Source organism: Danio rerio, chromosome 2, assembly GCF_049306965.1.
Source record: "Danio rerio strain Tuebingen ecotype United States chromosome 2, GRCz12tu, whole genome shotgun sequence".
Lineage (NCBI taxonomy): Eukaryota > Metazoa > Chordata > Actinopteri > Cypriniformes > Danionidae > Danio > Danio rerio.
In genome coordinates this window covers 9,186,935-9,199,381 of record NC_133177.1, presented here as the reverse complement: position 1 = coordinate 9,199,381, position 12,447 = coordinate 9,186,935, and the positions used below count along the sequence as shown (strand labels likewise).

Sequence of the window (12,447 nt, the reverse complement as noted above, 5' to 3'; positions counted from 1 at the left end):
AATCTGGTAATGAGTTTGGACAAACACTTCCTGTTTACTTCACCTCTAGCTGTGGTTGAGACAGCTCTCTGCGTTCATAGCCACCAAGCAATTTTGTGTTTAACAATAGTCCAAGAATAGAGCAGGCATCAAATAGACAGGAGTGAAGAGTTGTTGCCATTTACCTATTTTTAATTGGATTTTGGAATTCTGCATAAAAAATGCTTAATGCATACATTTTGAAAATAAAAACTCATAAGTGGGATAAACTTTTTATTCGAAAAGAAAAAATGCACATAAACTACGATGGAAGCGCATTTACTGAATAAATCCCAGAATGTTCATCAATAAAATCTTGTGATTTTGTTTTAACAGATCTTGTGATAATAAAAATGGGTATGATGGGATGGCATTAATTAGTGATGTGACGTTGTGCGCCGAGGCTTCGTATCAAAAAAGCATGTATCAAAAAACGATACATCTCGCAGTGAAGCAGTGTACCGGAGCTTGATTCGTTTTGCCATCATCACGTGATCAGTGACGTCCGAAGCTTCATTTTTGCCTATACCCACGTGAGTGCTTCGAATTTTGATTCAAAGGTTTAAACACCCTCATAGTAAAGTGTAAAGCGAGAGATTAGGCGTCGATTACATACATTTGTACTGTTTCAAAGCACTGCACCAGTCCCACACACCAGTAATTAAACTAAAATACAATAGTAAATTTTTGTAAAAAGGTTTTGAACCATACTAAAGTGTATTAGCGTATTGTTTACAACTATCTTTAAAGAAAACCACCGCATATCATAGTATTGTGTGTAACAGAGACCAGCTGGCGAGTACAGCCCTGTAGCATCACTCACATAGCTTCCTCCTAGAGCATTCGCCTCTCATGCAGGAATCGCTGGTTTGATCCCCGCTTGGAACAGGAATAGTTGTAATAAGATAATCTTTTGAATACCTTGGATTTTACTACAGTCATCAGTGGTGTAATGTAATATATCTTGTGTAAAAACTACAGTATTTGAGTCATTTGTTTATATTGCTGTTGTTGTATTACTACTTGAATGAGTTGGTCAGTTGTGAACATTTGACATTATGGCAACACAGTGCTTTTCCACACTTTAACCAGAAGAGGTCCTCATCAAACTCTGATTTAGAAAGCTTCGAGTAACGAACCTTTTTCCGATACAATTGAGTCGAGCGCTTCACTGGTTCAGAAAGCTTCATTTCACCATCACTAGCATTAATGGCATTAAACCAGCAGAGCAAACCAACCACATTATAAAAAATCTGAAATGTTGTTTTGGTCGTTCTAAAGTCCATCATCAAAGCGGTTCAGTGTTTTTACATCTCAGAACTGTCTTAAGTGTCTGTGTTCCTAAAGAGTGGTGTGGAAATATACATTTATTTAATCTAGTTTCATGTCAACAGTGATATTTATATAACTGAAAAGTTATATTTGGTTTTCAAAACTGTAGCAGCCCAGGTGTGAGAAACATTTAAACCTTTTGCCTTCCTGAGCCAAAGTGATGCAAATACTAAGGCCTTACTCACACCATGTACAGTTGCCTTAAACTGGGCCAAAGCACGTTTGTCCCCTCTCCTGTCTCCCCTGACAGCCCGCTCTCACAATACATTTGGTATGGGCATGCTTACGTCATCGACGCTGCGCTGTTCAGTAAGCGCTCTCGCTCAGCACAGTGGAGATTTCATAAGTTATATCGTTGAAGTTATTTGATATGCAGTGACACGCTTTCAAATATTTCGCCAAACAGATCAGCCACTTTTGACGCCTATAAACAATCATAAAGTCCTCGTGCTGCAGGAATTAGGAGGTTTGCTGAAGGTGCAGCTGTCGTGCAGTGAGGGGTTTGCGCCTTTTTAAACTACGACTGTTTGCGTTCACTGAACAGTAAGAATGATTAATAAATCCAAATGAAACAGTCCCTTAAATGTCACGTCTCGCTTTCAGTTTCGGGCTTAGGTGCATTGTGCACTCACACACAAGCTTACCGTGCCAAAGCCCAAGTGAACCACACTCAGGCACACCTCTTGCAATCGGGCCAGGGCCGGCCAAGTGAACCGTGCCTTAGCCCGATTCAGAGCACTCACACTTCTCAAACGATCCAGGAAACGGGCCTGGGCTTGGTTCAAGTAGCAAAGTGTGAGTAGGCCCTAAAGGTAGGGTCCCAATCTCTGTACCTTTGTCTTTGGTGGAGTGGTCAATGGCTGAGCTATGCGGCTCAAAAGAAGTAACACTTATACATGTGAACAGGTATACTGATGAGATGAGGGCTGGGGAAATGCTGTTTACATTGCTGACCCCAGCACTTCATTTACATGCTTTGTTTAGGTTTGTCCCACCTATATGTATCACTGCCTGTAAAAAATGTATTTAAACTGAGTGCTTGGCTGCACTAGTTCAGAGATTTTTCAATGAATGATACAGCGAATTCCCTTTCAAGGATTCTACTTCGAAAATACCCGAAAATCCTCTTGGTTTTGTCTCTTCTTCAAATTCACAACAGTGGTCTCACTCCTTCATCCCACAATGCATTCCTTACTCTTCTACTTCACCTTCTAAAGTGCTAGTCATTTATTTTATAAGAAAAAAAGGCCCACGGTGGATTTCTCCCACAGGAGATTTCATCGAATGGATGACACACAGATGTTTAATGAGATATTGCAGTTGTGCACACAAGTTTAAGTTGGATGGAAGCATAGCTAGTCACTACGCATGTAAAGTCTGACTAGATTTTGATTGACAGCCCAAATTGAGCCTTGTTTTAGCCTAAACAGCTATGTGGTTAGCACTGTCGTCTCACAGCAAGAATTTTGCATTAGGTGCAAGAAAAAGTCACTGGTTTGAGTCCCAGCTGGACCAGTTGGCATTTCTGTGTGGAGCTTGCTTGTTCTGCCTGTGTTAGTGTGAGTTTCCCCAGGGTGCTCCGGTTTCCCCCACAGTCTAAGAACATTTGGTATAGGTGAATTGGATGAATTAAATTGACCAGTGTATGAGCGTGTGAATATGAGAGTGTATGGGTGTTTCCCAGTACTGAGTTGCAGCTGGAAGGACATCCACTGTGTAAAACATATGCTGGATGAGTTTGGCAGTTCATTCCGCTGTGGTGACCCCTGATAAATAACGGACTAAGCTGAAGGAAAATGAATGAATAAATTTGTGATTAAAAAAATAATAAGTTAGCATTATATAGTCACTATTGCTATATAAAGACCAGAGGGGGGTTGAAAGTTGCTGACACACAAGCTAAAGATGGTCAATATCTGACCTTTAGAAGAGACACCCCGACATTTCAGAAATGTTCAGTGGACTGGACTTTATGTCAATTGCTGGAAAGTTCCTGTGTGAAAATGAACATTTTTATGATTGAGCCTGATGAATCTTTGAATTGTCATCTCAAAATATGCCCTTGAGATACATTATTTATTTAAACAGAAGGCCACACACTTTAAAAAAATCGTTGCCAAAAATACATTAAGCCAGAAGCATAATGATTACTGGAATAAAAATCTAAAGATAGAGTGAATTTTATGTTTACTAGATTTAAGTTTATCATTTGAGGAGTTTTTTCCTTCGTCGGGTCTGTTTGAGTAGCTGGGATGCATCTGATTTATACAGTGAAGGCAAAATTATTAACCCTCATGTGAAATCTACAGGGTGGGCCATTTATATGGATACACCTTAATAAATTGGTTGGTGATATTAACATCCTGTTTGTGGCACATTAGAATATGTGAGGGGGCAAACTTTTTAAGATGGGTGGTGACCATGGTGGCCATTTTGAAGTCTGCCATCTTGGATCCAACTTTTGTTTTTTCAATAAGAAGATGGTCATGTGACGCATCAAACTGGGAATTTCACCAAAAAAAAAACAATGGTGGTAAAATAGGTGCCCTTTAAGTCAATGCCTGTTTTTAAATAAAACAAGCCTTCTCTTTTAACAACAGTTACTGTAAGTTGTGTTTTTTTTTTTTTTTGGGGGGGGGGGGGGTTTAAGGGGGTGCACCACTACATTATGGGTGTCAGGTTCGAGCATTCCTATGAATAGTTTCCTAAAAAAGTGGATTGGTCATCGTGGGCCAGTTGAATGGCCCCCAAGGTCTCCTGATCTGACCCCCTTAGACCTTTATCTTTGGGGTCTTCTGAAGGCAATTGTCTATGGTGAGAAGATACAAGATGTGCAGCACCCAAAACTATGGATACTGGAAGCCTGTGCTGGTATTTCTCCTGCGGTGTTGCTAATAGTGTGTGAAGAGTAGGAGAAGAGGGTTTGACAATCCAACACAACTGGCAGCACACTGAACACATTTTATAAGTGTTTAGAAACTTGAAAATAACTCATGACATAATAAAGTTAAGTTAAAACCAAACACACCATTATTTTTCTTGTGAAATTCCCGATAGGTTTGATGTGTCAAATGACCCTCTTCCTATTGAAAAAACAAAAGTTGGATCCAAAATGGCCGACTTCAAAATGACCACCATGGTCACCGCCCATCTTGAAAAGTTTGTCCCCTCACATATACTAATGTGCCACAAACAGGACGTTACTATCACCAACCATTCCCATGCTATTAAGGTGTTTCCATATAAATGGCCCACCCTGTAGATTATTTTTAATTATTTCCCATATATTTTTAACAGAACAAGGACATCACAATATTTTCTATTACATATTTTTTCTTTTAGAGAAAGTCTAGTTTGGAGGTGGCGAGGCAGTGGCGCAGTAGGTAGTGCTGTCGCCTCACAGCAAGAAGGTCGCTGGGTCGCTGGTTCGAACCTCGGCTCAGTTGGCGTTTCTGTGTGGAGTTTGCATGTTCTCCCTGCCTTTGCATGGGTTCCTCCGGGTTGCTCCGATTTCCCCCACAGTCCAAAGACATGTGGTACAGAATAAGCTAAATTGTCCATAGTGTATGAGTGTGTGTGTGGATGTTTCCCAGAGATGGGTTGCGGCTGGAAGGGCATCCGCTGCGTAAAAAAAACTTGCTAGATAAGTTGGCGGTTCATTCCGCTGTAGCGACCCCGGATTAATAAAGGGACTAAGTCGACAAGAAAATGAATTAATAAATAGTTTGGCGGCAGTTGGTTTGCAGATTTTAAGGTCAAAATTATCAGCCTTCTATTTTATTTTTTTAATTGGCTACTGAACAAAGCACTGTTGTCCGAGTTCAATTCCTGGCTCGAGGTCCTTTGCCGATCCCTCCCCTATTTCTTCTGCCCACACTTTCCTGTCTGTAAAATCTCCACTGTCCTATCCCAATAAAGGTGAAAACCCCTAAAAATTATTATAAAAAAATAATAATAATACTGAAATCTTACAACTCGTGAAATATTATGTGGTGCCATCATGGCAAAGACAAAGTAAATCAGTTATTGAAACTAGTGTTGAAAAATTTGTTGAAAAAAAATCTGTGAATTTGTGTTGAGAAAAATACGTTAAGGGCTAAATGTTAGCTAAAAGATTTGATCTCTCTTAAAATTAGGTCTTTTTGGGGTTAATTTAACCAAAATGTTAATTATTTCATAATTAGCTCACATATTGTTTCAAATTATTTTACTTGGTCCCACTTTATATTAAGTGTCTTTAACTACTATGTACTTGCATCAAAAAAATAAATACAATGTTCTTACTGTGTTTATGATGTATTTGAGAACACTTGTGGTGCTTTTGAGTAGGGATAGAGGTTGGGTTATGGAAAGGTTTGGTGGTATGGGTAGGTTTAAGGGTGGGTTAAGGTGTAAGGGATGGTCAACAGTGTATTTACAAATGTTATCACAAAAGTTAACTACAGATGTAATTACATACATGTATTTAATCAAGCATAAGTACACAGTAAATACATGTTTTTACACAATAACTACATTTTAACAAACTATTAGTTCCTGTGTAAGTACATATTAGTTAAGGCCACTTCATATAAAGTGGGACCTTTTACTCTAAGGTGAAGCGCACAAAATAATGTCTGTTTTCCATAAATTCATTAAGATTGTCAATCATTAAAACTAGTGACTATTTAGGTGACTATATTTTAGTGGAAAATAAAGACTTTTTAAAAATAAAATCCATCTTAAAAGGCATGCAAGATTTATAGCTGTGATTTTAGTGAAACATTTCATTAAAAAGATTTGCTGCGCTTTGAGCAGTCATTTAAAGATAATAATCATTTCTATCTCTCCATTCAAAGGATAAATTAACTGGCACACAAATGTAAATTCAGCCCACCTCATCACATACTGTATCAATAAAATGATTTTTAATGGGGGAAAATGTAATATATATTTAGCTTAGAAGCTGGAAAGCTGTTCCTTTATGTGCATGAGCTTAATACAGATGTCAAGTTACCAGAAAAATTAACAAAATAAAAATATAATAATAATATTAATAATAACTTTCAAATTAAATTTTTAACTGTCTTTATTTTTGTGATAATTGTTTTAAAGTTATTTGTTGTAGTTTGAAGTCTGAAAATATAGGGGAACTATCAATTCTTTCACTTTCTTTCTCTTACAATTTGAATGGAAAATAACTTTTATAGTAATATAAAAAATATTGTGAGAGCAATTTATATTCATTTTTGGACACTAATAATCATACCGTATTCCTTCATTCGTTTCTTTTGGCTTAGTCTCTTTATTCATCAGGGGTCGCCACAGCAGAATAAACCGCCAACTTATCAAGCATATATTTTACATAGGAGATGCTCTTCCAGCTGCAACCAAGTACTGGGAAACAACTATACACATACATTCCCACACATTCACTATAGCCAATTTTGTTTATACCTGCATTTCTTTAAACTGTGGGGGAGACCGGAACACCCAGAGGAAACCCACTCAAACACGGGAGAACATGCACAGAAATGTCACACAGAAATGCCAACTGACCCAGATGGGTCTTGAACCAGCAACCCTCTTGCTGTGAGGCACCGTTAGGCCTAAGTGCATTTATTTTATATGACATTATAATTAATAATTGTTTTTCTTCGTGACTTAAATTTAAACAGGGTGTCACACTAAAGAAAACAAAACTTTTATAGTGATTCCAAAAACAAGTTATAAATAAGTCTTGACAGGGGGCTTCAGTCACATGATCTTGAATTCTTCAACAAATTCCACTTGGAATTGACTGTTTAAAAAATAGCATCAGAGGACGTGATTTTCAGTGATAAAATGTAACAAGTTTCTATGTTTTTAGACGTTGCCATTTACCTAAATAGGCACTTGTAAAATTAGGCCTAAGCTATTTATTAATGCTTGTACGATTTACTTTTTCAATTGATAAGAGCGGTAATATAATGAACTACATTTGTAAGTCAAACTATGGAGCAGTTTTGGCTGAAAAAATGTCAAATTATAAAAACCAAACAGCAGTTTTTATAATTAAGAGGTTCATAGAAAACAAATCTTTGACATACACTACCTGACAAAAGTCTTGTCTATCCAAGTTTGAGGAACAACAAATAATAACTTGACTTCTAGCTGATCATTTGGTATCAGAAGTGGCTTATATGAAAGGCAAAGGCCTTGATTTTATTAATATAAAATATGATCATGCCTTGATTTGTAATTATTTAATTAGTACAGTCAGGTCTGACTTTGCTTAGACAAATGTCACTTAACAGAAATAATGTACAGTATAGGAAATAGTCATGGTGTAGTGGAAAAAGAATTAGTATTGTGTATGTCTCTCATGAGCTTGGACGACTGCATGCCCACATCTCTGCACTGACTCAAATAACTTATTAATAAAGTAATCTGGAATAGCAAAGAAAGCGTTCTTGCTTCTTTAGATTCATCTTCAATGCCTCCTCCTTCATCTTACCCAAGACATGCTCAATAATGTTTAAATCTGGGGACTGGGCTGGCCAATCCTTGAGCACTGTTATGTGTTGAAGTAATAAAATATTAAATGGATGAAACGTTACAATCAGTGAGTCTAATGATGCTCAATGACAAAGGAGAAAACACAACTGCTGGTTAAGTGAAACAAAAAAAAGTTTTATTTAACAGAGAATGTCAAGCAATGAATATTGAAAATGTAATTAAAATGTAATTTTAAAATAATCAAATTGAACAAAGAAAACAGGAGTGTGGGCGAGGCAGCGCTGCAGTAGGTAGTGCTGTTGCCTCACAGCAAGAAGATCGCTTGGTCGCTGGGTCGAACCTCGTCTCAGTTGGCGTTTCTGTGTGGAGTTTGCATGTTCTCCGTGCCTTCACGTACGTTTCCTCTGGGTGCTTCGGTTTCCCCCACAGTGCAAAGACATGCAGTACAGGTGAATTGGGTAGGCTAAATTGTCCGTAGTGTATGAGTGTGTGTGTGGATGTTTCCCAGAGATGGGTTGTGGCTGGAAGGGCATCCGCTGCATAAAAACTTGCTGGAAAAGTTGGCGGTTCATTCCGCTGTGGCGACCCCGGATTAATAAAGGGACTAAGCCGACAAGAAAATAAATGACTGAAAACAGGAGTGTTGCCAAACAAAGAAATAAATATAACCAAACATTCTAACTAAACCCCAAAACACTAAACTAACTAACCAAAGAAAAATACAGAAACAAAATCGTAATCTTCAGCACGTGGCCAAACTAAACTTCATAACTACTTCAAAACATAATTATATGTGGCAACGCCTCCATAAACTAATTATCAACTAGCGATACTAAGCTGCTCACATTACTAGAGTTCTCGTAAAGTACACAGTTATCCATTAGCAAAACAATATCTCATCTAATCCAATTCTCATAAAGATCGTTCAACTTCTTAATAGATACTAAACTGAGCTGCACAAGCTTTTCTAATAAATCGATACTTAATCAGGGGAAAAATAGAACACAACAACAGCAACCAAACTAATCAAACAATTACAAGAGAACAGGCCGGCCGACAGAAGTGAGGAGACTGGCGGTGAGCCAAGGGTACCTGGAGAACAGCGAAAGCGCACAGCTTTCATACTATGCGAACCAGCTCCTGATTGACGATTGATGGTGATTGACAGCTCCTTCAACCAATGGTTGGACACCTAAAACATGACAGGATAAACAGCGGAAGAGAGAGAACGTAAAACAGAAAACAAACAACAAAACACCACAAAAAACATACGTGAAACGTAACAAGCACATCGACCTTCTTTGGTTTATATTATAATGGGCAGCACAAATGTCTCGATGCCTCAGACTGTTGATGTCGCCATCCACTCTGCAGATCTCTCACACGCCCCCATACTAGATGTAACCCCAAACCATGATCTTTCCTTCACCAAACTTAACTGATTCTGTGCAAATATTGGGTCAATTCGGGTTCAAATTGCTTTTCTATGGTATGTGTTGTGATTAATATGCGGATCAACAGATTATTCATCTGAAAAATCAACCTTTTTGATCTTTTCCAAATGATCAACTAGAAGTCAAGTTATTATTTGTTGCTCTTACAACTACGATTGATGACAAAACTTCTGTCAGGTGGTGTGTGTTGGCAGAATACAATTAGATTTGTTACACTGTAATCATATCTAACGATGATGATGATGACAAAATAAACAGATAAAGCTGTATCTGTAAGCAAAAAGTGAATGCATTCAGAGCTTCTACAGATTGTTCATAGGATTTATTAGCTCTGTGTATGACAGTTCTCCTGTGGGTTGATGCCCTACTTTTCAGCTTATGATTTCTAACAGCCGTGTGTCTGTGTGTGTGTGTCTGTGTATGTGTATGTAGATTGATGCTGAACAGCCCCCGGAAGACGTCTTTGAGCACATCTGCGTGGTCTTAGACTCCTGCTAGAGAGTTGGACTGGCACTGCCCCCTGGAGGACAGAAATATCACCTACACTTTCACTTCAGACTTACTCCACGGTACATTTCCACGCACACACAAACAAACAAACAAACACTCGCCTGCGATCAGCTTCTAAATGGTACACACACCCACTTGGAAAACTACCAACCAGCCACCGGCACCTGCTTATTTCACACTATCGCTGTTCACTGTAAATATATCAACCCAACAAATCGGCAGTGTTTATCTCTTGGTATTGAACCTGTGCTGTGCTAATGCTTAAGCTAACTTTCAGCTCTATAAAACACAAATGAGGATCATTTATGGTGCCGTTTTGCTGTTTTTTTGGACTTGTTCTGTCAGTATCCTTGAGCAATGAAATTAGCAAACCTGATCAGCATGAAGGTCCAGCCGCTGGAGAGGCTTTGTGATTTATACTTCATCATTTATATTGTGCCAAGCATGCCAGAATTGTGATTTGCTGTATATTTAATGCAGAAATGAATGAGCTGGAGATGGTTTGAATTTCACAGTCTGGCGTTCACACGGATCGATTTCACAATGAGGTCTGGTAACTGTATTCTTATTTATCAACCAAAGTGAAATAAAAGACATTTCATATGTTTAACAGTTCTATTTTTGTCTTCCCTTAAAAGACTTGATGTTGTGATTAAAGGTGAATGTACAAATAATTTAAAGTTCAAGATACGTATGCCACTAGAGAACGCGTAATTACAACAAAGGTCAAAGTCCCTTTAAGGCAAGTCATTTCACTTGGTGGCCTTCTTTAAAAAGGCTCTCTGGCATTCTGTCTGAATGGGGAAACATCAAATACTATAAAACTATTTGCCAAGCTTAGGAGTACATTACATATTTGGAATCACCAATAAAATTAAACAACTGTCTCATTAATTTATATTTTAATTGTCCCTGCTAAAAAATCCAGCTTAAACCAGCCTAGGATGTTTGGTTTAGCTGGTCATCCAGCCTGATTTTTAGAGGGGTTTCCTGGTCTTAGCTGGTCAGGCTGGAAAGTGACCACCTAAAACCAGCTGGACATAGCTGGTTTTGGCTGAGCTTCCAGCCTGGCTAGGCTGGTCAAGCTGGTTTTAGCTGATCATCTCCCAACCTGTCCAGCTAAAACCAGGGTGGAAATGCTGGAAACCAAATGCTGGCCAAAACCCCTCTAAAACCAGGCTGGTCGACTAGCTAAAACCAGCCAACCATCCTAGGCTGTTTAAATCTGGATTTTTCTGCAGGGGTCCGAATCAAAATCTGAATATTTTCAGGTTGCCTGATCTAATATGCATGTGCACTCAAAAGGAACAAATTTACAACACTAACTTCATTTATATCACCGTTCTATACAGGATCATCTGCTGGATGAAAAATAATAATTACAATACATAAATATCTTGTTAAAAGGACTTTTCTCGCAAAAAAATACATAATTATCATGTTAAAAGGACATCTTTTCTTGTAAAAATGACAATTATCTTTTTATGACGACATCTTTTCTCGTAAAAACGGCATAATTATGTCGTTAAAACAACATCTTTTCTCGTAAAAACGACAATTATCTAGTTATAACAACATCTTTCCTCGTAAAAACGGCATAATTATGCCGTTTTTATCATGTTAAAAGGACATCTTTTCTTGTAAAAATGACAATTATCTTTTTATGACGACATCTTTTCTCGTAAAAACGGCATAATTATGTCGTTAAAACAACATCTTTTCTCGTAAAAACGACAATTATCTAGTTATAACAACATCTTTCCTCGTAAAAACGGCATAATTATCTTAAAGACATCTTTTCTCATAAACATGACAGAATTATCTTGTTACTACGACATCTTTCCTCGTAAAAATTACATAATTATTTTGTTATAACAACATCTTTTCTCGTAAAAACCACAATTGTTAAAACAACAACTTTTCTCGTAAAGACCACAATTATCTTGTCATAACAACATCTTTTCTCATAAAAACGGCATAATTATCTTGTTACTACGACATCTTTCCTCGTAAAAATGACATAATTATCTTGTTATAACGACATCTTTTCTCGTAAAAACCACAATTGTTAAAACGACATCTTTTCTCGTAAAGAGCACAATTATCTTGTTATAACGATATCTTTTCTTGTAAAAATGACAGTTATCTCGTTAAAACATCTTTTCCTGTAAAACGACAATTATCTTGTTATAACAAATTTTTTTAAGTAAAAACGACAATTATCTTGTTATAACGACGTCTTTTCTCATAAACATGACAGAATTATCTTACTACGACATCTTTCCTCGTAAAAATGACATAATTATCTTGTTATAACGACATCTTTTCTCGTAAAAACCACAATTGTTAAAACGACATCTTTTCTCGTAAAGAGCACAATTATCTTGTTATAACGATATCTTTTCTCGTAAAAACGACAGTTATCTCGTTAAAACATCTTTTCCTGTAAAACGATAATTATCTTGTTATAACAAAAAAAATTTTACGTAAAAACGACAATTATCTTGCTATAACGACATCTTTTATCATAAAAACAACAATTATCTTGTTATAACGACATCTTTTCTCGTAAAAACATTTATCTCGCTATAATGACCTGATTAATAAGTCGTTATTTCAACATAATTGCTATTTTCTATATGAGCCACAAGATGGC

At 37.3% G+C, this 12,447-nt stretch overlaps 1 protein-coding gene across 1 annotated transcript in view; it reads left to right on the top strand.

The window, feature by feature from the left end:
* Positions 1-9,779, top strand: part of ak5 (adenylate kinase 5) — a 213,479-nt gene extending 203,700 nt beyond the window's left edge. Inside the window, exon 14 of the mRNA NM_001100084.1 lies at positions 9,714-9,779. Coding sequence (NP_001093554.1) covers positions 9,714-9,779 — 66 coding nt within the window. The remainder of the gene's footprint in view (positions 1-9,713) is intronic.
* Positions 9,780-12,447: the final 2,668 nt, after the last annotated feature.